The sequence below is a fragment of the Dama dama genome, chromosome 23 (genome assembly GCF_033118175.1).
Source record: "Dama dama isolate Ldn47 chromosome 23, ASM3311817v1, whole genome shotgun sequence".
NCBI lineage: Eukaryota > Metazoa > Chordata > Mammalia > Artiodactyla > Cervidae > Dama > Dama dama.
In genome coordinates this window covers 38,818,716-38,844,992 of record NC_083703.1, presented here as the reverse complement: position 1 = coordinate 38,844,992, position 26,277 = coordinate 38,818,716, and the positions used below count along the sequence as shown (strand labels likewise).

General features: G+C 46.3%; 1 protein-coding gene across 2 annotated transcripts; it reads right to left on the bottom strand.

Annotated features, from left to right (window-relative positions):
• Positions 1-1,832: 1,832 nt before the first annotated feature.
• Positions 1,833-26,277, bottom strand: KAT14 (lysine acetyltransferase 14). 2 transcript variants are annotated; one of them, XM_061126413.1, is made up of 10 exons: positions 26,002-26,277; positions 23,572-23,690; positions 21,150-21,271; positions 16,645-16,826; positions 14,519-14,938; positions 13,837-14,405; positions 7,376-7,512; positions 6,332-6,507; positions 4,943-5,133; positions 1,833-2,928 (listed from the first exon to the last, which is right to left on the bottom strand). In XM_061126413.1, the coding sequence occupies exons 1-10, from the start codon at positions 26,258-26,260 to the stop codon at positions 2,755-2,757; spliced, it is 2,349 nt and encodes a 782-aa protein (XP_060982396.1). In that variant the 5' UTR covers positions 26,261-26,277; the 3' UTR covers positions 1,833-2,754. The 2 variants fall into 2 exon arrangements, with proteins under 2 accessions (XP_060982396.1, XP_060982397.1); XM_061126414.1 differs by having other exon boundaries at positions 14,519-14,935.

Genomic DNA, 26,277 nt, shown 5'->3' with positions numbered 1-26,277 from the left:
AACCTGGTGGGCTACAGTCCATGGGATCGCAAAGAGTCAGACACGACTGAGCATGCATGTGCACACAGACACACACACATACACAAAGATACAAGCAGTATATTTGCTTTTCAGCCACCACTTATCCTCAACTCAAAACTCAAGATGACACGAATTAGCAGGTGTCACTCAGAGCGCAGATCAGTCTGTCTGGAATCCCTGACATTTCATTGCAGAGGAATGAGACAACAGGTCCACCCGTGGGGACACACACACACCCAGGGCTTGTATGTACAGCTGTCGGCTCTCCCTTGAAGAGCCGGGTTGAAGAGCTGGGTTGGAAAAACCCATTAGTTCAGTTCAGTTCAGTCGTGTTCAACTCTTTGTGACCCCATGGGCTGCAGCATGCCAGGCTTCCTGTCCACCACCAACTCCCGGAGCTTCCTCAAACTCATGTCCATAGAGTCAGTGATGTCATCCAACCATCTAATCCTCAGTTGTGCCCTTCTCCTCCCACAGTGGTATATATAATGGTCATCTGAGTTAAATTCGCCCATTCCAGTCCATTTTAGTTCACTGATTCCTAAAATATTGATGTTCAGTCTTGCCATCTTCTGCTTGACCACTACTAATTTACCTTGATTCAAGGACCTAACATTCCAGGTTCCTATGCAATATTGCTCTTTACAGCATCAGACTTTACTTCCATCACCAGTCACATCCACAACTGGGTGTTATTTTTGCTTTGGCTCTGTCTTTTCATCCTTTCTGGAGTTAGTTCTCCACCGAACTCCAGTAGCATACTGGGCACCTACCAACTTGGGGAGTTCATCTTTCAGTGTTCTATCTTTGTGCCTTTTCATGCTGTTCATGGAGTTCTCAAGGCAAGAATATTGAAGTGGTTTGCCATTCCCTTTTCCAGTGGACTATGTTTTGTCAGAATTCTACATCATGACCTGTCTGTCTTGGGTGACCCTACACAGCATGGCTCATAATTTCATTGAGTTAGACAAGGCTGCAGTCCATGTGATCAGTTTGATTAGTTTTCTGTGATTGTGGTTTTCATTCTGTCTGCCCTCTGATGGATAAAGATAATACATTTATGCAAGATTCCTAATGGGAGAGACTGACTGAGGGGGTCACTTAAGCGTTAAAACAGATACACTCAGAGAGCAGGATATGACACACCTGTAATGTTAAAAACCTAAACCTTAAGGCCAAGTGTACAGCAGATGACAGCTGGCCCCTCCCAGTCTGCTGGGGGTCCCTGGAAGACCAGGCTGGGGAAATGCTGGTGCTGACTCTCTGAAAGGGAAGAGGGTGAAAACAGCCCAGAAGACCCCTTTTTTATTTTTTTAATTGAAGGGTAATTGCTCTACAGAATTTTGTTGTTTTCTGTCAAACCTCAACATGAATCAGCCACAGGTATACATATGTCCCCTCCCTCTTGAACCTCCTTCCAGAAGACCCCCTTCTTGAAGGCTGATCATTGTTGCCCTGGGAAACCTGGTACCTGAGTGACCCCATGTGTCCAGCCTGTGTCTCGTGGGGGGAGGGGAAAGGGACTGGCTCCCTGGGAGCCCTGAGCCCATCCCACTTATCAGAAACAAGCAACAGGACAGCCTCAGATTTCCACTTGGGGAAGACACACACATTTCCCTTGAATGAAGGGATTCCAGTTCCCTCTAAGCACAGATTCGAGAACAGAGGTCCTGGTGTACAAGGATCACAGATGCAAAATTTTACACGTGCAGAGCTTTCTTTGCATTCTCAAAGGGATTTGTGTCCCACCACCCCCCAAAATAAGAACTAGCTCTTAAGAGAGTTGGAAAGCAAACTGGTTAGACTGGCCATAGGTTGTCACAAGAAAATATTTTATTTGAGAACATTTGATACTATGGGAAGCATTTCTACTAAATCCAAAAGCACCCGACTGATGGTCCACTTCCACTCCCCACAAGCCCACCAACAGCCTCGGCTGGCAGATGCGAAGTGTGTCTGTCCACGGCTGACCCCTCCCACCACCGCACACCTCTGTCGGGGGCACAATCAAACAGCAGGCTGCCCAGCTCCTCCAGCCCCAAACTGACCTCACTTCACAGGACAAGGGAACAGCTCCCACCTCCCAGGCCGGGGCCTCAGCCGGACATGCTCACAGGAGAAAGGTGAGGCGAAGTCACACACCGACACTGTGACCAAAGTCAGCGCGTGCCCTGCTCTGGGGACAGCACAGCCAGGTTGGGACCGGCTGGGCCAGCGTGTGGTCGTCACCAGGACAGCACAGGGCCTCGCGGACACAGCAGGGACCCTGGACCACAATCACCCTGCTCACTTTAAATGGGATAGAACTTCTCTCCTCAGGAACATCAGCTCAGGCCTTTCTGGCTCAATGGGCTGTCGGCTGAAGATCTGCACACCTGTCAGTCTTGGCAGACCTTGGGAGTCCAAGGTGCGGGCGAAAGCCTGTCCAGTGACTGTGTTGAAAAGGTGCTCACCACTTACGCCGCCACCCAAGCCCCTCAGCTCCGCGGAGCTCAGAACCTGCAGTGGGTGAGCACCTGCCGCCGGGCCTCCTGTTGGCCCTTTCCTCCAAGCGCCTGTACCGTGAAGAGCCGCGCTCACGTCAGCCCTCTCCTCCAAGCGCGTGAGCCGTGAGGAGCAGTACTCACGTCAGCCCAGTCAGCCCTCTCCTCCAAGTACATGCACCCCGTGAGGAGCCGCACTCACGTCAGCCCTCTCCTTCAAGCGTGTGCGCTATGAGGAGCCGCGCTCACGTCAGCGTCGTAGACGCAGAAAGAACGCGTGCTTACACTCCGTGCTGTCCAGGGGGTAATACTTGTCATAAAAGTCTAAGACGTACTCTTCCGTCTTGAACCCGAACTTCTGGTAGAGCAGCATGGCAGGGTTGCTGGCGGAGACATGCAGGGTCACGTCCTTGCCCATGCACGTCTGCAAGAATGGAGAAGCACACAGTGAGAATGAGAGGGCCTCGGGGAAAAGGAGTGGATGGAGAGAGTCCCTGACGTGCAGGCAGTCAGGTACGGAGGTTGGAGGAGTCTGGCCTGAGGCTGGGGCGCGCAACCACCAGCCAGCGCCAGTGCGGGGACCCAGGCCCGCTCGGCCGTGGCCAAAACCCTCGCTGAAACGTTCCAGACTGAGGAGGTGGACGGTAAGCTGATTGAATGTTTTTTTCCAGTTTTTAATGAAACTTGCTCAGTAATTCCCACATGTTGGTGTCTGTCCACCTTTGATGAGGCCTCTTAGTTTAGGAAGCTTTAAGGACCCTGGGGTTGTAAAACCTCCAGTTTTTTCTCTCTGGAGCAAACAGCCACCGGGGATATTCCATTGCCAACTGTTTTATAATTCAGTTACATTTAAGTATATCCAGCGTAACAATACCAGACACTATGACAATCTTGAAGAAACAAGGGACGAGACCAGACGTTCTGTTTTTAAAAACTAGATGTCATCCTGCAAGACAGTCATAAATGCTCCCTGCCTGGACCTACTAGGAAAGATGTCAAGTTATGTGACCGGGTATGAAACCTCAAGACTCCTGTTTAATTATACAAGCTGGGTACCCCCTAGGGACATTCTGAATCCCAAAGACCCCCTCAGCACTCCCAGACTTCTCAGAACTGAGGTTTCTTCATGCAGCACCAGCCTTATCCCGTGGGGAAGAAGAGGGGTGTCTGTTCTACTGCAGCTAGGCAGATTCTCAGACTCTAATTAGCCACACAGAAGATAGCACCGGAAGTTTCATAAACTCAGAATTGGCTCTTTAGTGAGGAGATGCTAAGATTGTGGACTTCATGAATGCTGGAGGTTTTACAACCCCAGGGTCCTCCAGGCTTCCTATACTAAGAAGACTCATCAAAGGTGGACAGACACCAACATGTGGGAGTTATTGAGCAAGTTTCATTAAAAACTGGGAAAAAAACATTCAATCACCATCTCCTATTTAAAAAGAATCTTGCCCACATGACACACAATGCTCCATACTGAATGGCTTCTAAGTAAGTCACCAGATGAACTCTGGGGTAAAAAAAAACCTTGCCTGTGTTTCTGGTGTTAGTGTATATATATATATATGTATATATATATATATATATACATATGGTCTATCTTCCTCAAAGGTGATACAGATACATCAAAGGATGGATTACTTAGATGGTTCACAGCAGCTTACACAGTGACAGTAAAACTAAAAACAAGCAACAATAACAGAATGTACCTACTACTGATAGCATGAGTTTTTTTTTTTTGTTTTGGTCATGCTAGGTGGCATACGGGATCTAGTTCTCCCACCAGGGATGGAACCTGCACCCCCTGCATTGGGAGTGCAATCTTAATCACTAGACTACCAGGGAAGTCACTGATAAATGGTTTTGTTAAAATGTTTAACAATACCTAAGAACTAAAAATTACAGGTTCACCCCCACTTCTCAGAGTCACCACAGTGGTGACTCCCAAGACCAGAAGCAGTTACAAGATGGATGGTCCGGGACTTCCCGGGTGGTCCAGTGGCTAAGACTGCATGCAACCAATGCAGGGGGCCCGGGTTCGATTCCTGGTCAGGGAATGACCAGGAATTTGATTCCCATGTGCTGCAACTAAAAGTTTGCTGCAATGAAGATCAAAGATCCCACGTGCTGCAAGTAACAACTGGTGTAGCCAAATAAAAACTAATTTAAAAAAAAGATAGTCTGAGTGTTGCAGGCTCTCACCTCTGTACTTGTCTCATTTTATTTATTACACATGTCCACAAACTGATTTCTTTGAAACTTGGGTTTAAGGAGTGACCTCTTTGGGGGTGAGGCTTCTGTCTGGGCGTAAATAACCTTGTAGACAACAGAGCCGGCTCCCCTTCACCTGGTATTGCCTGGCTCTGGCCCTGTCCCCACTCCAAGCCTTTCAGGGCAGCTCAAGGCAGGTGGGCAGACAGTAAGCAGAGACAACATACCTGAATCAGATGATAAATCATGAAAGTCGCGATCCCCGCTCTTCTCCAGTCAGGATGGACAAACAGAAACGAAATATAAGCTTCGTTGTACTTCACGTCGGGGACCATGAAGCCGAAGGCTATGATGACTTTCTTATAGAGGACGACGACGCTGAAGTCAGGGTACTGCAGGCACTCGGACAGGTCGACGCCTACAGAGAGAGGCGATCAGAGTCAGCGCAGGCTCTGGGATGAGTGAGCGGCAGGCTGTTCAGTCTGTGCTTCAGCTGCACCTGCCTGCTAAAAAGACCCAGGCTGCAGACAGAGACACCACTGCAGATGCCACACATAAATACCAAAATTAGCACTGTGTGGTCTGTGTACATATGTTAAAAGAAGGGAAGCAGGACAGGGTGGGTAGGAGAGAGCACGCAGGCTGGAACTGGACACACCTGGCTTTGCGCTTGGCCTCTGGGCCATGTGCGCCAGCTGGCACTTACCCCAACACCCTGACCTGGGAATCTGCCTCAGGTGAGATGAGAGATACCCAGACCTGAAGGGAAGATCCAAGACCGCCCAAATCGTTGTGGTCTTTACCTCATATACAGACCACTGACAAGCTCTTTGGTACAAATGCCACTTTTTACAATAAAGGAGTTAAATATCATATAATTCCATGCTTATTGTTTGGAAGCCACCTCGCACAGGGGCAGGAAGAAGCAGACACTCCCAGAATGTTCCTTTCAGCCCCATCCCACCCCCCACCAAATGCACTGACATCCTAACAAAATTTTATCCCCTAGAAGACGTATTGTTTCCTTTACATTTCAAAGCACAGCCACAAAGAACATACTTATATTTAGCAATGAGGGAGTGTTCCTTTAATCAGTGAATTCAGAGACTATATATAATATGGTAAGGCTGATAAAATGACAAATCTCACTGGGTCTATTATTTTCAAAGTCTGTGATTGGGGTTTTTGGCTTTTTAAAAACAACTTTTGGCTGTACTAACACTAGGGACCAGTTAAGTAAACAAAGCACAGAAATTATTAAGCAAACATCAAAAGTGTCCAGACACACCCAAGCCACCAGCCCGTGGTGCTAATGGGTATAACCTGGGATCTTGACACATGCGGGAGAAAACAGGGTAAACCGTTTCTTCTGAAACCAGAGACAAACAGGGAAGAGAAACAAACAGCACTGTTTATTGCTTTAACTGCTTGCTTCTTCCCGATCTTAGGAAAGAAAGAGATGTTCATATTTTAAACTGTCTATATAAGCAGAGACAAACTGAGTGAAACCATATGAGTAAAGGTTTTGGGGTCACATGACACACACTAGTTTTAAAAACTGCTGAAGTGAACAATACGGAAGGTGGATCTGCTGAGCTTGGATAGGGAGAACATACCAGGCCAGAAGAACTCCTGACACATGGAGTTTATGGTTGGGATGTGATTTGGCCGGACATAGCAGTAATCGAGAGGGGCATCTGGCTCCGGCGTCCAGTGCGGGTCCCCACTGTGTCGGTGGGAGCGGATCTGGGAGAGCAGCTGCAGTTTGGGTGGCTTTGTTTCGTAATCACGCCTCCAGAATCCAGAAAAGAAACATGGAAGACAAGGAAAATACCCATTACTCCCAGTCATCTGATTCACAAAGCTCCTTGATCTGCTCAAAATTTTAAATTAATTCTCACTACTTTCTAAGTCAGCCAACTTAAGAGCTACAGCATTCTTCTGGTATGACACTTAAAATGATCTCTACTAACATTCGTCAGACCAGACCTGTTGGAACCTGCCAGGAAGTCCACTAGTGCCGGTGAGCCTTAGTATGGACTGCGGAAACAGAAATGGCTTCCTAATTCCACCCTCTGACCCAGGACAGAGCCTGGGGAGGAAGGCCCAACCACGCCTGGACAGCTGGGGGCCCCGGGGCAAGGAGCAGGCTCGTATGCTGACGCATGGGTCTGCCCGGGGGGACGATAGGGGGCTGGGCCAGGAGGACACGTGACAGGTGGCAGAGATAACTGTCAGTCATGCACAGCCCAGTGCGGGTGGGGGTGGGAACTCTCTGGCCAGCTCGCTGTCCAGGTGCTGCCTACATGTGAAATTCATCATCAGTCCACGGAAAGGTCCCACTGTCCCACTGTTTCCTTTTGCAGACAACTATGTACAATTTGAAATTTAACATAAAACAATGAGTATGATAATCAGAATGAAATCTCACAGAGTTGACTTATCCTTGCCTTGTATATTTCTTTCAAAGGGACCAACTTTTCTGCAATAATGTACAGTTGAAACAAGCTGTATATTGTTTCAGAAGGAGACTAGACACAGAGCAGAGGCCTGGTCCTTGCCGATGCCAGTTCACAGATCTGGGGGGGATGGGGCTGGCTCAGAACCCACAAGCATCACTGCTCGTGCCACACCCAGTGTCACATTTCTCCTCTGTGTACCTGATGTAGGGTTTCAGGATCCGAGACGTGTACGGGCTGACGATGCTCTGGTCCACAGCCATATCTTCTGATCCCACCAAACGGTACAGAAACTTTGTGCTCTGGTGCCGGAATCCTTTCCTGGATGGCAAGGCAGTCTATGAGAAAGACAGGCCAGTTATACCAAAATAAAATTACTCAAAGGGCTGGTTTCATTTCTACAGATGAGTAGTACTTAGGACATTTTTATGTGTCAGAAAGTAGGTCTTTCCATAGGACTTAACTGGAAAATTTAAGGTTCATAAAAACTTCATAGGTACCTTTGCATAAAACTGGATATGAAAACCTAATTCCAGTTTAATAGTTTAAAGGCAAAATAATTAAAAATATTAAGTTACATATAGCTTCTCCAAGTTTCATGTTGTCTATAAGGCACCTTGAATCCATTCATCAAATATCAGTCAGCCCAAGAATCAAGTGGGTCACACACACACACACACAGAGGCTCCTGTCTCATGAAGGATCTCTGTTACCACGGCAGAAATCACTGCTGCATGTGTATATGGATTTATTACAGTATGTCTCTACTGAGTAAATCTCACAAAAGTAGGACTGACATAGATTATTATCCCTACAACACAGTGCGAGTGGAGAGGACTGACCATAGGATCCAGGGGACATGGTCCCTGCTCCCCACAGGCCTGCAGACGCCTGCTCTCCACATAGGGCTGCTTAAGGGCCCTCAGTCACGTCGTAACAGAACACGGACAATTAGGTTTCACAGCAAAGAGCTCAGACAGAAGATTAAAAAGTGCATTTACAAAGCGGTCTGCCAGGGGTTGGATGAAGTTTAGAAACCTGAGTTGTTTTTGTAGAATCAGCTTGCTCTTGGCCTAGAAAATAACTTTGTTGGGAGAAGAGCATGAATTCCCTCCTTAATAATTTTGTTTTGATTACTTTCCCAAACTGGACACCAAAACTTTCAGAGGCCAACCAACTCTGAAATTCTGCCAGGACTTTGAGTTTTCAAGTGAAATTCAAACTTGGGGTACACAGTTTCCAAGTATAGCCCATGTTTCCTCCTGAGCCTGAAGGCATACTCATCTCCTGTATCAAAAGGCGAAGTCAATGTCCCCTCCTCTGGAACCTGGCAGGCCTGAGGTAAGCCTGACTGGTCAGAACATGGCAGAAGTAATAACATTCTGGGACCTCTGAGCCCAGGCTGTAAGGGAGCTGGTGGCTTCTGATTCCTTCCTCCTTGAGTCCAGCTGCTGCGGTGCCCAGGTGGGACACTGAAGGGCTGGTGGCCACATGTAAACAGGCTCTAGCGGACCAAGCTCCAGCTAAGTGGAGCCACAAGATACCCCTTCCTTCAGCTCATGAAGCAGAAGAAATACCCAACTGAACCCAGTCAACCCACAGACTCAGAAGAATTAGTTATTGTTTTAAGCTACTAAGTTTTGGGGTGATGTGCAACGTGAGAACAGGTAACACCAGCCACCAAGCCTATGAACAGCATCAAGTCAGCATGTGGAGGTGAGGTCTGTGAGACCCCCAGATATGCACAGTCCTCACCCTGTCTGTCTCCCCAGCTTCCACACCAGTTTAACTATCCTTAGCTTCTGCCTGGTCCATGAACTACCCCTGCCCCCTACCAGGCTCCTCCCTACCACACTCACGCCACCCCATCCATCTCCACATAAGGCCAGAGCCTACTTTTAAAAACGAATAAAAGTCACCTTCCTGGTCTGAAACTCCTAAGTGGCTTCCAGCTGTGCATTCAGAATACGACGCAGACTCCTGTCCCACGCCCTGCAGGATCCACAACCCCATCGACCAGGTCCACGGTCCACCACCATTAAGACATTCCCACCCCACGTGCCAAATGAAATCCTGCCTCGGGGCCTTCCTGCCCTGAACCTTCCTGGATGGGCTCCTCCTGCGGATCAGGACATGGTTCGAGCATCACTCCCACAAAAGGTGCAGTCCACCCCCCACCCCCGCTCCCCATGGCACTCACTTGGAGGAAACGTCCCTGCTGGTTGAGTACTGTCATCTCCCTGCTCCTGGTGTCAGAGATATCCTCTGTCTGAAGTCACTGTCTAATCCACAGCCAGGCCCTAACTCCTTTCAATTCCATGAAGGCTGAGAGGTGAGGAAGCTGCAGAAAAAAAGTCTGAGGCTTCTGGAGGTTTAAGGTTCATGAGGTTTAAGGCAAGAAGACATCTGTTTCCACGACAGAAGTGCAAGCGCTGATGCAGAAGCTGTGGCAAGTCACACAGAATACTTAGGTGAGATTAAGTGACAGAAGGTGGCTGCACTAAACAACAGATTGTCAGTATAGATAGAACAGCCATCCACTGGAAGAAGCTGCCATCCAGGGCTTTAATACCTAGAGAGGAGAAGTCAGTGCCTGGCTTCAGGCTTCAAAGCTTCAAAGGACAGGCTGACTCTTTTTTTTTTTTTTCTCTTAGGCTGACTCTCTTATGAGGAGGGGCTACTGCAGCTGGTGGTGGTAAGCTGAAGCCAGTGCTCACTCACCATCTGATTTATGCTCCGTCTACACAGCCTGTGCTCTGTAAATGGAACAACAGAGCCTGGATGACAGCACATCTGTTTTCAACATGGTTTTCTGAATACTTTAAGCCCACTGCTGAGACTCACTGCCAAAACTGAAAAGCAGAGAGGAAAAAAAAGGCCAACCTCCCCCCCCTCACCCCCAAAAAGGAACAGAATATCTAAAAACTGTGGCGTAACTACTAAAAGTGTAATATATGCATAATGGGAATAGCAGGAGGAGCACATAGGACACAAGAAATACCTGAAATGGTAACAGCTGAGAATGTCCCCAAGTTAATCAGACACCAAACCAAAACCACAGATCCAAGGGGCTCACAGAATGAGGAGGATAAATGCTAAGAAGCCTATCAGTCACCTGTAACAAAAGGGCAGAAGTGCCAGGCAAGATAAATGTGAGCAAAAGCACTTACAGTGTGTGAATACAAATAAATATCAAAAACAAAGAGAAAACTCTGAAAGCTATCAGGGCATAGGAGAATAAGAGAAGACCACCTATAAAGAAGCAAGCATTAAGAATGACAATGCAGCTCCAGGAACAAGCTGATAGTGAGATGATGATGCTAAATGGTGATGCTAAATGTCAAAAGGAAAAAAAAAAAAAGACAATTTTATATCCAGCTATACTATCATTGAAATGCGAGAGTGAGGATGTTCTGAACCTCAAAAAGACCACATTTTAAGAACTGTTACAAAAAATGCTTCAGCAAGAAATTAACCTGGAAGAAATGATGGGAAGTGAGGCTAAATGAACAGTTTAAGTTTAGTGAGGTTTACTGTCAACTAAATAAGCAACACAATGGAAAAAAAAAAAAATGAGAGCAGGCAGAGGTAGCTTTTTGTTTGCAGGGCGAGGATCACATGGTAATACTAAAAAAAAAATACAGAAAAAGAAATACACGTCTTAAGTTAGGACCTATAAAAAGAATAAAAATGGAACATACGATTTTCTCTATAGAAAAGAATCAACGTCACATAGACTATTTTCTCCGACTACAATATAATCTGATCAGAAATTAAATCAATTACTAAAAGTTAGTATAAAAATTCTCACGTATCTGAAAACTAAGTTATTTAGCACTAAATAACTCTCGGGTTAAAGAGGAAAGGCTAACAAAAATTGCAAAACACTAAATACTGAACTATAAAAAAAGTCACATCATTTCAAAAGTCATGACTAATGGCTAAAATATCACAGGGACAGTTACAGCTATGAATATACTGATCACAGGATGAGAAGGCAAGTGGACTGAACAAACACATTTACGGCTGCTCCCCTATGTAACCGTATTAAAGTGATACTAATATTCCAGGTTAGGATGGGGGATGATACACAAACATTTAATTTTACTTCTTCCCAAAACTCCACCACAGCTATAGAAATAGACTTTAAAAATACATAAATAAAAGACAAACACACAAGAACAAAAAGATCAAAAGAAACCACAATAATTGGGGAGCAAACAGATACAAATTAAGAGATTTCAAGCCAGAATCTGGAGCTGGCTTTGGGTGAAGTGAGAACCAGCCCAACCTGTACTGCAGAATCCTCTTACAATGCAAGTGGCAGCACAAGTTTCGTCTGGAACCAGGAATAAGGCAGGCAGAGAACTAAGGTGCAGGTTAAAGCTGTGTGCAGAGCAGTAAGACCCCTCAGCAGGGCTGTGCTCTCTGAGGCTCCAAGGGACAACCTATGCCAGGCCCTTCTCTCGGCTTCTGATGTGGCTGCAAGGCCTGTGCCCCTCAGCTCTGCAGACACACTGCTCGAACTGCTGCCTGGGCCGCCACAGGGCGTCTCTCCTGTGTGTCTCTCCTGTTCTTGGAAGGACACCAGTCATGCTGGGCTAAGGGCCCACTTTGCCCCATGCAACCTCAGCTTAACTACTTATATCTGCAAAGGCCCTATTTCCACGTGAGGTCACATGCACAGGCACCAGGAGTCAGGACAATACACACTTTTGGGTACACAATTCAGTCTGCATCAGTGACCCGCAAAACCCATTAAGCCTGTCTTCTTCCAGAAGCCTTCATCTAACAGCAGCAATGTCCTCACATGGCTCCATCCATGCTTCCTACACTGTTTATGGATAAAGAATTTAAAAAGGCAGAGGGAATGGTTAACACTAAAAGTGAGACTCACTTCCTCTGGGGGAGCAGGCAGTCTGCAGAATTAAGGTGGTTTTAATGCCCTTTTTCTTAACCCAGGAGCTAGATTCATAGTTATTGATCTAATTAACCTCTAAACTATACCCATATGTGTTCTTGTATGGGTATGATGCCTTTCATAATTTCAACAGTTAAGTATAGGGATTAAAAGGAACAAAGAACAGGTGAGCAGATGACAGCAACAAAAGCATATGAATAAGTGGCAATTGACTAAGACCAGGAGAGCCCAAACCTAAGGTGGCCGTGAGGACAGGCCAGACCCAGTGCCTCAGGTCAGCAAGGCAACAGGGACATCAGGTCCAACTGAAGCTGAGGGCGGGCAGGGGGCCATGGACTGAGGGTCTCTTGGGTCAAGAGGTATTAAAGCTCCAATGACACTTCTGCCATCCACATACAGAAACAACCTCTCCCTTCAGGGCAGACCAGACTCTCTGGAGGCTCCAATGAGAGATTCTGATGCAACCAAGGGTGGAAGTTCTGTCCAGAAAACAGGGAGGCCCAGGGAAAGTTTAACAACTGTATGGTCAGCCCCTGGCTCTCCCGACAAGGTTCCAAAGATGCAGGCAGGCAGGTTACGGCTTCCCGGAAGGAGAAACAGGGAAAAGAATTACAGGGATCGAGCTGGAGTGAAGGTCTTTGGAAACCACAGAACCCAGAGACCGAATCCAGCCTGTTTTCGTCCATACTGTTTTGGCACACAGTGACGCCCTTTCATCACATGTCATGTATGCTGCCCTCATACTACACAGCAGAGCTGGCTAGCGAAGCTACAGCTACTTACTCTCTGACCCTTCACAGAAAAGGCTTGCAAACCTCTGGTCAAGAGGGTTCAATAGCCAAATAACAGGAGTGCTCCAAACAAACAGAAATAGATGCCAGGAAATTCCAGAACTCAACAAAGAGCATTTCAAATAGAAAGGCCCATAGGCAAAGGCCTAGCACTGGGAAGAACAGCCCCACATGCAGTGCAGTGCTGGGTAACCAGAATACCAGCAGCGAAGTCCACACCCCACCAGTGTCCAGAGAAGACAGGTAAAAGGCCAGACCACCACAGAAGAAGACAGGAAAGAGTCCAAACAGTCCAGACACACAATGCACAACCAACCAGGAAACAGGAGAATGTTCTAACTTCTCTCGTAATCAAAGAAATGCATCCAAAAAACAAACAAAAAAAACACAAGACTTCATTTTATAGCCATCAGAATAGCAAAACTAGTTAAGGAATGGTCAGCAGCAATGCCAGCAAGACACAGGGAGAGAGGCTGGCTGGCTCCTGCCGTGGGAAGGCGGAGTCCGGCACTTGTGGTGGAATCACCTGTCCCTGGAGCGCTCACACACCAGTGTCCTCCGGCCACGTGGACACCATGCTGACCTGCTGCTCTTCCTACAGGGTGTCTCCTAACTACACTGACAAAACCACGCCTTCACTCCTGCTCAGCTCAGTGTCCGGTACACTGGCACACTGTACATCCTCAACAAACCTGCCAATCAAAGCTACAACCCAGACCACGAGCAGCCGCCCTCGGAGACTTAAGAGACATGAAGAGAATGTCTAGGTTCTGTCTGGAATACCCAGAAGGAAAACAGAAACCCAAACTCAGATGTATTCAGGAATGTTCACGTTGGACAATTAAACACTGCCCAGCCGTCTTTGCACTTCTTCCCTCACTGTTCTTCCACTCTCCTGAATGCACCAGGGAGCCGCAGTCCCAGGAGTTGGACAGCGAGACAACACCCACCTGGTACCGGTCAAGGATTCTAAAGTCCTGACAGGTCGTCCTGTATGTGGCCTGTCCAGCTGGAAGCCTGGAAACTCCTCCGTCTTTGGCCCCGTAAATTCCGTCCACTAACAGGAGTGCAGCGTTCACGACCTGGTCCAGGTCAAAGAGCGGCAGCCCCCGGTCCCTCTTTGCCTGCCGGACGATCAGCTTCCGCTTCAGCCGCCGGGCCTCGGGGGTCATGGCCACGGCCCCAGGACAGGCCTCCAGCCGCCTGAGGAGCAGCTTCTCCTCATAGATGCTCACGGGGGTGAACTTGGGCCCCTTGGGCTTCCGGTCCTTCTCCAGCACAGGTTTCCTCTTCTCTCGCGCCCTTGTCTGCAAAGACGTGTTGGAGTCTGTGTCCTCACTGTCGATGTCCATCCTGTCGGGCTTCTCTTCCTCACTCTCCACCTCCTGCTTGATCTGCTCAGGGGCCCTGACCTTCTTTCTGCCCCCGAGCCCTGTCCCTGAGGCAGCCGCGCTGACAGGGGGCGGGACATACTCCATCCCAGGGTCTATGACACCGTCCCCTTCCATCTCATCGTCATCTGTGAGGAGCAGAAAGCAGGTAAGGAAATGTGGCCCCACCGCCCCCCAGGGAGAGCACACCCACTCCCGCCCAGGGCCACACAGGCCCTGAGGCCCCAGCACAATGGCTCACCGTGAAACAAGGCCTGTGGTGGCATCACGTCTGGAATGAGGTCGGCTTCCGAAAGCAGGCTGGGCGTGGCTGAGTGAGAGGCCGGGGTCCCTGGGGCAGAGAAGTCCAGGGATGGCGAGGGTGATGGGCTCGTGAGCGGGGTGCGGTCCGAGGAGCTCAGGGACGAAAAGTCGATGACTTCTCCCTTCTCCAGAATCACATCCGGCCTGCGGCCTCGGCTGATGAACTTTACAGGCGTGGAAGAGCTGCTCCGGTCAGCAAAGCCAGCTGCCTCCTTCTGGGCTCTCCTGATGTCCTTGGCTTCCTGAGTCCGAGACCTTTTCTCTTTCAGTTCCATGGCAGATTCCACAGGATTCCGACTCGCTCGCTTTCTAAGTCCCTCGACAGTGATGATGGGATCTAAAGTTGGTTTGGAGGCTGCTGGTGAAGAACAAAAGATCTAAATTTTTAAATACCAATTCAGCGTTAGCTACTTTTAATAGCTTATTGTGAATCTACTACTACTATAGAAAGAGAAATGTTCAATGAGTGCCCTGAACTAAGATTAAAATTTCTCTTAACCAGGAAAAAGGAATTATAATGCAAATACAAACACTTCCACACGGTCTTTCACTTACTGGAACTGGTAAAAGTTAAAAGTTTAGAAACTGGGGTGGCTCAGGGATGATAAAGAATCTGCAATGCAAGAGCCCTGGGTTCAATCCCTGTGTCGGGAAGATCCCCTGGAGAAGGGAATGGCAACTCACTCCAGTATTCTTGCCTGGAGAATTCCATGGACAGAGGAGCCTGGCAGGCTACAGTCCATGGGGTCACAAAGAGTTGGACACGACTGAGTGACTAACACTAAAAGTTTGATAATCTCAGACAGCACAAGGGGAAACGGGTATTTTCATGTCTTTTGGTAGAGCAAAAGTTTATCATATCTTTTTGGAGGGTAATTTGGTAATATGACTAAAATTTTGAATAAATATATGCTTTTTGATACAACAACCTATTTCTAGCAATTTATCACAAAATATTGGCAAATGTATATAATTACAGTATTGTTTAAATAACAAAAACGATAGAAATAACCAAAATGTGCATCAACAAGGTAACGGTTTAGTTAAGTTATCACGCAGCTACTCAGTGAAATGCAATGAAATAAAAGAAACAGGATAGACCTACATGTACTGCTATGGAAAGATGGCCAAGATATACTGGTAAGTGTGGAAAAAATGGAGAAGAGGTAATACAGTATGAACCAGTTTGTTTGTTTTTTTAAAGAAAATGCTTAAATATACAAAGAAGACTTCTAAAAGCACTCACAAGAGACAACAGTGGCTCTGCTGAAGTTAAGCTGTGGGAGGTGGGAGAGGGACTTTCAGACTTTATAGCTTCAATACTATGTGATTTATTCCCAGTTATATTGTTAAAAAGTTAGAAGTTCATTATTAAAACAATTTTAGATTAAAAAAAATCTAAGTTCATAGATTCATTGATCACATTGATCATTCATAGTTCATTGATCACTAAGATCAATATGTGATAGTAAGGAGCTACTATTAGTTTTTTATAACTGAGAAAATGCCATTATGGTGAGGCTACAGGAAAGAATCCTTATGGCTAATAATGAAATATTTAAGAAGGAACTGCTGATACCTGGAAGTTCCTTCTAAATAATCCAAGGGTGTGGATGGGTCGGGGGCTGGGAGGAAGCACCCAAGGGCCCAGATAAATGAGACAAAAGTAGATTTCCAGGATTAACAGCTAAAGTGAAGACAAAGGTATGAAGGGATTCACTACATGACTCTCTTCACATCCATATATTTAACATTTTACATACTAAAAAGGTTAAAAACATAAAAATCTGACTGAAAACAGACAACCTTTCAGACACCAAAGCAAATTTATAAAGTTGCTAAGTCATGTCTGACTCTTTTGCGACTCCACGGCCTATACCGCACCAGGCTCCTGTTTAGGGGATTCCTTATTAGGAAGTTACAAAATATTTTTGTACAGTATTTATGGCATAAAAACCTGTGTTACAAGAAAACTGGGGATCAGAGCAGCTCCAGGGAGGCCACGGTGCCGTGCCTGGTACAAGTGGGTCATCTACACTGGCATTTCCGGGCTTACGACAGTACCTTTCACTTTCAGAGCGGAGGCGGACAGCTTCTCTCCCTCGGGTTTCAGGGTCGGGGGCCTGTTGTGGACGAGCTTCCACCATCCTGGTTCTCCGAACTCCTGAGCTCCCGAGCGGAAGTACATGGGGCTCCCCACGCTGAGGCAGCCGGCGACCGTGCTCCACCAGGTGGAGGTCTTCTTCCTGACAGCCCAGGGATTTAAAAATTACTGGTTTTACAGCTCTCTCCTTACTACAGAGTCTCTGCCTCCAGGTCTGGGATGGGCTATGGAGCCTGCCTCTTCGAAGGAACAGAGCTCCTCAGGTAAGGGAGAGGCACAGGGGGCTGTATGGCTTCAAATCCCGTCTCCACCACCCCTTCTATTAATAGCTGCCTCAGGTTCCTCATCTTTAAAATCAGGATCATAAAACTTGCAAGGCTGATGAGGGGATTAATGCCATAAAACAGAGCTCATAAAACACTTCTTATCAGAATCCACATGATTACAGAGTTCCAGTTGGGAAGATCCCCTAGAGCAGGGAATGGCAACCCACTCCAGCATTCTTGCCTGGGAAATCCTGGCAGGCTACAGTCCATGGAGCCTCACACAACTTAACGACTAGACAACAACAACAGGCTAATTTTATTTAAGTTGAGCTGCTTTTATGTATGGGGAGAAAGCGAAAAGTGAAAGTGAAGTCGCTCAGTCGTGTCCAACTCTTTGCAACCCCGTGGACTGTAGCCCACCAGGCTCCTCCGTCCATGGGATTCTCCAGGCAAGAATATTGGAATGGGTTGCTATTTCCTTCTCCAGGGGATCTTCCCGACCCAGGGATTGGACCCAGGAATTGAACCCAGGTCTCCCACATTGCAGGCAGACACTTTAACCTCTGAGCCACCAGGGGGAAATGGCAACCCACTCCAGTATTCTTGCCTGGAGCATTCCGTGGACAGAGGAACCTGGTGGGCTGCTGTCCATGGCGTCGCAGAGAGTCAGACACGACTGAGGCAACTTAGCATGCATGCATGCATGGGAGAAGAATCTGCCTGCCAATGCAGCAGACACAGACTGGATCCCTGGGTCAGGAACACCCCCTGGAGTAGGAAATGGCAACCCACCCCAGCATTCTTGCTGGGAAATCCTGGTGGGCTACAGTCTGTGGGGTCACATAGAATCGGACATGACTGAGCATGCACAGCACACAAAATGTCAACTATTCAGGTTCCTGTAAAAAACTGGTCTATTATTTAAGGAAAGTGTTCTATCTCCACCTCGAAAACATAAACCCATGACCAGAAATCCTGGAGAATCGTCTTTCATACAAAGGCCAGTCTAACAGATGGAAAATACTGCTGAAAAAGCAAAGGAGAAAGGTATCCTTAAGAACAGAGATATACTAGACAAATACAAACCAGAACCTCACAAAAAACAAAAAGACTGTAAAGGGCCTAAGCCCTGAGATGGGAGAATGACCCCCAGCCTCTGGCCCCAGAGTACCTCTCTTCTGCCACCATCTCACCTGGTTTTGAATCTTCCAGACCCCTGGCCCCTCAGCCCAGAGGTCTGACCAGGGGAACCCACTCCAACAGGTCTCTGGAGCTCTGTTCACTTTTCTTCCCATTGTCCTATTTGGCTACAAATCCCTCTAGTGAATTTCCCATTTCAGTTATTGTACTTCTCAGCTCCAGAACTTCTTTTTTATTTACTTAGGTCTTCTATCTCTTTGATGATATTTCTGTTTCATTCATACCTTGCTGCCTGATGTTTCCCACCTCTTCCTTTAGCTCTCTGGGCATCTCTAAGCTGTTCTAAAGTCTTTGACTAGTAAATCCATTATTAGGTCCTTCTTCAGGGACAGTTTCAGGTTAGTTTATTTTCTCCCTTCAAATGGGTCATACTTTCTGGTTCTCTGTATTCCTTGGGGTTTGTCTGTTGAAAACAAACATGGGACATTTGGATGTCAGTCTTTCCTCTTTCCCCAGGGTTCACTGGACATGATGGCTGCAGGCTGTCTCTGTGCCAGGGATCAGCTGGACCAAAAACTCAAGGTCCTCTTGGCTCACGTCTAAGCCTGTGACTTCCCCCGGGCATGCATGGAGACTAATCGCCCCTGTATAGGCGGTTGCTTTCGAACATCTGCAGTCTTCAATGTCTGGCTCCAAAAGAGGGACAAAGAGGAAAGTGAAGGTGGGGAAGAAGGTGCCAGCCCTTAAGTTCCTTTAAAGTCAATCCAGCCAGAGGGGCAGGGCCTGCAACAGTGTGGGGAGGTGCAATGACAAAGGCTGCCTATCCCTTTGTCAGCACTTCTGTGATCAGAAGCAGCAGCGGAGATCAGAGCACAAATATGATTGGAGGACACGGTCCTATGTGTCTACCCAGACCCCACACTGTGCCAAGCTGCTCCCGGAAGGTGTGTGTGGGTGTCTGTCATGGGGCTGAAGGGTGTGAGGTCATTAGACACTACCGTAATCAGAGCTAAAACTGACCAAATGGACTGTAATTTATGGTTCAGCTTCTTCCAGAGGATAATCCACCAAGTAGAACAGCACTGACCATGAAAACCTGCCAAGATCTAATTTTATCAGTTTTTTCCCCTTCCTTGCCTCTTATAAATGGGGTGTATTAAGTTCCATAAATAGACCTAAATCATTAAACTAAGACAACAGATTTCCTTTCCTTAAGAAAAAACCAGTTAAACTGTCAATTCTTTTCTTATGCCACTAAATATCTCCAGAACAAAAATAGCTCCTTTTGTAAAAAGGCACCGAATCTATTTCTCCTCATGGCAGCCTGCAGACGGTCACCCCTCCCCGATTCTGCAGCAACTATGGCATAGCTATGACTTCTCAGCACCTGAGGACACAGGCGAGGACAGGCACAAACTCCCCGTGCCCACCTTTTATCGTGTCCATATAGGTCCAATTCTGCAGGTTTCATGCATCTCACCCAGGACTTCAGAAGGCAGCTAACAATCACAGTCTCAAACAATCCGCCAATGCAACTGCCAACTTGCTAAACCCGATAGCAATGAAAATCTTGCTTGATGCACATGTACCTTCAGCTTCAATGTCTGGTCTGGATGTCTGTGGCCCAGCATCCCTATATCTGATGACCCAAGGAGCGGGTCACAGAGGAGAAGCAAACTCAAAGCATCATGATGAAAAAGTAACGAATGTGGAATAAGAAATGGAAATCCACTCCAGTATTCTCCCCTGGAAAATTCCATGGACAGAGCCTGGCTGGCTACAGTCCATCGGGTCACAGAGAGTCAGACATGACTGAGCAACTGAGCATCCAAAACATATTGCTTAGAACATATAGGTACCATCTTGCAGGGAATGCAATATACTTCATATTAAGTCAGATTTCCAAAGTGTCTGAATCTATTTTTTTAACTTTTTATTTTATATCTGAGTACAGTTGATTAACAATGTTGTATAAATTTCAGGTATACAGTAAGTGATTCAGTTATGCATATACATGTATCTATTCTTTTTCAAATTATTTTCCCAACTAGGTTGTTATAGAATATCGAGCAGTTTCCTGTGCTATACAGCAGTAGGTCCTTATCACTTATCCATTTTAAAAATAGCAATATGGAGCTTCCCTGATAGCTCAGTGATGAGGAATCCAACTGCCAATGCAGGAGGTACGGGTTCCATCTCTGGTCCAGGAAGGTTCCCCCTAACAAAGCAACTAAACTCATGTGCCAGGACTACTGAGCCTATGCTCTAGAATCCAGGAACCACAACTACTGAAGCCTGTGTGCCCTAGAGCCTGTGCTTTGCAGCAAGAGAAGCCACCACAATGAGAAGCCCAGGCATTGAAACTAGAGAATAGCCCCTGCTCACTGCAAGGGGACCTTCTCACTAGAGAAAGTCTATGAAGCAACAAAGACCCAGCATAGCCAAAAATAATAAATAAATAAGTACAATTTAAAAAAAAAGAGTAACAAATGAATAAACCACATGCATGTGAATCTTCCCAGACCTGGCAAAGTGTTATGAATGCCAAAAAGGACACAATGGTTTCTACCTTCCAGAGGTAATAAAGACAAACACTAGTAATTAACCAAGAGCAACTTCAATGAGTCCAGTCAATAACAGACATTATTACTCTTCTTCTGACCTCCTATAAGGCACTGATTCTAAAAGGATATAATAGTCCTCTGTCCTCAAATTAGTCACCTACCCAGCTATTAAACAGCCTCATTTAATCAAACTCTGTTTTTCAACAGTCTAAGAATCTGTTCAAACATCTTTCTGCTCAGTAGAAACCAGCAGTTTCCCCCGGATGTAGGGTAAGAAGTATGGAAACCTACACTTATATCTATGCTGGTAATTATACCCACCTCTGCTGAGATTGTTAACTTAAAGTGAAATCATCTCTGGATTGAAAAATTCTTAGGAACTGCCGCAAGTGTATACGCTAAAGCTCTAAAGGCTTGCATTAAACTGTCTTAAGTTGCATGTATTTTGTTCTTTACATCTTCATTCAAGGATAAGACTTTTAAAAGTCACATTACCTATTTCCTAGTAGAAAAGTCCAGTGTTTCTCGATAAAGGCGCAGATATCTTCCTTCCACCGGAAATAGCCCTGCCTCCCGCTGCCTTCCAGGGACAAGTTGTACATCGCCAGCACGACCACCTAGAACATGAGTGCACAGGTTGGGAGAAAAAAACACCAACAGGAGGAACGTTTGCTGTCTGAGTGGGCATCAGGGGAGGGGAAGGATAATACCCTGCAGCGTCTTCAGTACAGAATTCTACTTCCTGTTTGCCTTCCACAGATGAGCATCACTGAGCCTTGTAATCATGTGCACTTGCTCCTCACATGTCACCACAATGAGGCTGCTGTGTGGCTGAGCTGGTGACGGGTAAGGACTGTCCTAAGCACCCCCATCCCCACCCTCTCCATCACTCAAAGGCAGCACTAAATACCGTGTTAACCACAGGCATCAGGAGGCCCCAGGGCCTGCTCCAGCTGGCGTTGCTGATGAATAATGCTGACCTTTACTAAATATTCTGAGCATCACCCCTGCACATATACTTTCTAAGCCCTTCAGAGGCAGAAATAAGAGACTATCAGAATTTCAGAGCTGAAGACAAAGTGAAGGACCATCTACTCTGGGTTTAGCCTTTCTCAGCCATGGCCAACTCCTCCTGAGATGAAACTGGCATGGACAAGGGGCAGAGACCTGACAGGCCTGGCTGCCCCGCTTATCCTCAGAAAGCACGACACCCCCAGCTCCACCACATCAGGCCCAACCGTGTATTTCACAGGTATTGCATTCACAGCCCCAAATGGGAAAGTACGTTCCAGAAATATAAATAACACACTGCATAAAAAAGAACAAAGAGATAAAAATAATTTTAAATCCACCATGAAGAAATAATCCTTTTTAACATTTTCAGTGACTGTCCTTTCAGACATTTCTCTTCTCATCTAAAGAAAGTTTTATAGTCATATATGGACAAGAAGCTATACATGCTATTCAAAACCATGTTTTCATCCTTATAAAAATAATGATTAAGTTTGGGCCAATGAAACTGAAAAGCGGACAGAGAATCTAAGATGAGAATCCTTCCATAATTCCAAATCTGCCTATGTGTGCACACATCAGAATAATGCTAATATTAATCTGATCTTGCCAAGACAAAGTAGTCCATGTATGCTTTGAAAAAAAAAAATCCCAGTTAGAATATTCATTAGACTGTAAACATCCTCAGTACAAGCTTCATTTTCTACTCACATATTGTCGGGCAAGTCGAAAAAGCCTCCCTAAAACCACCACTGACAGATTTCATTAGATGTCCTAATAAAAGCAATGATAATTAAGATGACAGCCCCAAGCTACAAACACAACTACAATCTTTAAGGCCACCGTAAGTGACTTAGAGGGTATAACATAAAATCACCTTCTCATTATCCCGTTTATTTCCCCTCATAGTAAAAAGTGCTAGGGATAATTAACCTATGTATTTGTCTGCTTATCATCTAAAACAAATGTCCAGAAAGTCAGCTGCCTGGGGCTGGGGTCTTCTTGGCTGTCTCATTCACCACAGAAAAGAAAGAGCTGGATGAGAATTAGCTGGTCTTGACTAAACTCTGCTCTCCAGGCCTAGAACAGTGCCTGGTGCATTGTACGCACTCAGTATTTGTTAAAAGAATAAATGTAACAACTGAGTGAAAGTGGAAGTCACTCTGTCCTGTCTGACTCTTTGCAATCCCATAGACTATACCGTCCATGGAATTCTCCAGGCCAGAATACTGGAGTAGGTAGCCTTTCACTCCTCCAGGGGATCTTCCCAACCCAGGGATCAAATCCAGATCTCCCGCATTGCGGGCGGATTCTTTATCAGCTGAGCCATGAGTAAGTGATGTCTAACTCATTCTTTTTAGAACTTAAAAGGCTGCATATACCATTGGTGTCTTGCTATAAACATATTAATATAAAAACAACCCCCCCAAAATTAACGCAACCTGGAGATCAGTTAAAAGATACTATTCAGGCTGTAGCTGGGCAGGGTTAGGTTGGCCAACTTTTTTTTAATTGAAGCACAGTTGCTTTACAATATCGTGTTGTTTTCAGGTGTACAGTGTAGTGATTCACCATCTTCACATTTTTTAGAATGGTTTTATTTTTCTAAGAACAGCTGCCAGAAAAATGTGAACCTCTTCAATTAAAATCAGAATTTGGTATTAATATATAAATGGTGTGGGTGAGAGTTTCAACAATCTCAAACCCAGTGTGCTAAGTCAGCAGTGAGTAATTTTACTAAGAACTCTTTTCTCCACATATTCAGTATGATTTTCATTGTGAAATAAAGTGACCCTCAAAACAACTCAAAAGCTCATATATAAGGTCCTCATTCTCTAGACACTAACTCCAATAAATCTGGGGGAGACCAACCTCACAAACTCTAGGGAAAAGAGCTTTTACTCACTTGCTGCCATGTCAGCTTCAGCCTCTCATACTGCTCCTTGCCATCTTCTGAGCAATCGGAACAGGTAAACCTAAAAAAATTATCGCCCTTAAGGTAACTGAGCTGTTCCCTCAGCTGACCTAGGAGGAAAACAAAAAGGTACATCACTAGAACAGAGGTAACCAAAGGTTTAATCAGTTTACCAACCATTTCCCAAGTTTCCCAGGCTGTCTTCCATTTTTCTTTCAGCCAACCCAAGTCAGCAGGTTATTCTTCTAACATCAAGTGCATGCCCAGTAAGATAGATCCGTGGTTCCCTGACTTTCAGAAGAAAGACACTGGGAAGACAGGTAGGGTTGTCCTCATTGGCTGTTCCAACTGTTAACATTCCTGACTCCTACAGGAGGTCTCCTCACATATCCTGCAAGAAATATCTGAGCTCCCACTGTGCCACTGGGCTAGGAACTGGGAACAGGATGCCCAGGGCAGACGTGCTGAGCGCCCTCAGAGGCTTACAGCTGCTGCGAGGGGCACAGGGGTGCAAGCAGGTAACATAGCATCACAGCAGCTCTCCATCCTGTGTATCAGAACCACCCAAGAAGCTGTTTGTTTTAACATGCCTGGACTTGTCCCACACAGTTAATCAACCTCTAGATGCAGTGCATTTTCTGAAGTTCCCCAGGGGATGCTGAAGCTCTGGGAGACATGAAGACCCCTGGAGTGGAATGTGATGGGCTCAGTAGGGCAACATGAGGGCACTTAAAAGAAATGCCAACCTACATTAGGAAGACAGGAAAGCTGGAAAAAGTAGGGGCACTGGGGACTGAAGGATGGTTAGAATTGGCAGGTGAAAAAAGGTGCTGGGGGTGTGAAGAGGATAGAGGTTGCAAAGACACATGTTCCACAAAGGAAATTTATATGTGCAAAGTCCCAGGGAGAAGACCCGCTTGTGGAGAATGAAAAGCTCACCCTGGCTACAGAGCTCTGCAGGGATTATCTGTGGGGAGAGGAGGAACATGAAGGAGAGGCTGGAGCATTTGCAGGTGCCCAGCAGGAAGGGCAGTTTACAGTGTAGGCTGTGAGGACAGGGGAGAGCCACCCAGGGCACCCAGCCATCCAGAACCCTGGGTCTATAAGCAGAGACAGCTCAAGAGCAAAAACTAGCTAGTGCGTGCAAGCGTGCGTGTGTGTGTGTGTGCTCACGCGCGCTCGTATGTACTCAGTCGTGTCCGACTCTTTGTGACTTCACGGACTGTAGCCCATCAGGCTCCTCTGTCCATGGTATTTTCCAGGCAAGATAACTAGAATGGGCTGCCATTTCCTACTCCAGGGGATCTACTTGACCTAGGGATTGAACCCATGTCTCCTGCACTGGCAGGTGGATTCTTTACTCCTGAGCCACCTGGGAAGCCCCCAAAACTAGCTTATAGGTAGTAAATTTTAGGTTTGCTTTCTGTGAAAATGGTGTCACTTTATTAAATAGTAATTAGGAATCTGAATAGCTGAATCCATCTTAAAAACATCTCCACATACCAGAAAATAACCCAGTTCACAGCAAAAAATAAACATACACACACATATCTAAATTTCTCACATATTTAAATTTCTCTGACCTGGTTACAGGTTCCATTACACAGAGAGTACTCCTCTAATACATGTGTCTTTACAGTCTCCATCTAATGGAAAAGCCCTGCTTTGGTAACAGCCCTGATGCCTGGCAAAGGACCTCCTGGTGTGTGTGTGTGTGTGTGTGTGTGTGTGTGTGTGTGTGTGTGTGTGTGTGTGTGTGTGTGTGTGTGTGTGTGTGTGTGTGTGTGTGCAAAGGACCTCCTGGTGTGTGTGTGTGTGTGTGTGTGTGTGTGTGTGTGTGTGTGTGTGTGTGTGTGTGTATCTACTGCCAGCAGATCAAGGAGGCCAGCAAGTGTGTGTGTGTGTGTGTCTGTGTGTGTGTGTCTGTGTGTGTGTGTCTACTGCCAGCAGATCAAGGAGGCCAGCAAGTAGAAAACACTAGAAACAGGCGCAACACATTTCTAATCTGCTAATTCCTTATATCAGCAAACTATCGCAGCTGTTTTCCATGTAAGTTAAATATTACCCGAGTTATAAGTCTGAACTTCAGCTCTATGCTGGGCCTAGAATTTGTCTGCAAATCCACAGTAATGTGACCCTGATAGAAAAATGCAGCTGATTCTTTAAACAGAATTTCTAATTTTTATTGGGTGGCAATCAAGAACGTTAATTTAACAACGTGATAGAGGTTAGCAGTCATATTTATTAGGACAAATGTGTGTATGTTTTATATAAACCTTCAGTTAAGCAACTAACCTAGTAATAAATGTAAGAGTTATCTTTTTATTTAGATCTACTTCACATTCCTGCTTCTTTCACAGGTTAGGAAAACACATCTTCCCATAGGAACTGACAGAGCAAAGGAAAGGAGAAGCTCCTTACTGGCCGGGATCCACTTCTGGCACTTGTCGCAGAAGTAGGACAGCTGCTCCTCCATCCACGACACGTCCCCTTCATCACTGTTGAGGGAGTCCCCGCTCTGGTCGTGAGACAAGTCCACGGATGCCTGGTCCTCCGACTCCACGATCAGCAGGGTCTCCCCCTCCACCTCCCCCTCCTCCAGCCCCTCCGACGTTGATGTTCTCGTGGCTTCATCGTCGTGCCGACTGATCAAACCGCTCAGGTGGATGCTACCCTCCATCCCTCCCGGCTCACAGG

What these genes read in the sequence shown, in the direction of transcription:
- KAT14 (XM_061126413.1), bottom strand. Translation starts at nt 26,260, where the DNA reads ATGGAGGGTAGCATCCACCTGAGCGGTTTGATCAGTCGGCACGACGAT. An exon ending in ACTTTTCTACTAGGAAATAG is followed by an intron (nt 16,827 to 21,149) that starts GTAATGTGACTT and finishes CTGGGCTGTCAG; the next exon opens with GAAGAAGACCTCCACCTGGT. An exon ending in ACCACAGGCCTTGTTTCACG is followed by an intron (nt 14,406 to 14,518) that starts GTGAGCCATTGT and finishes TGCTCCTCACAG; the next exon opens with ATGACGATGAGATGGAAGGG.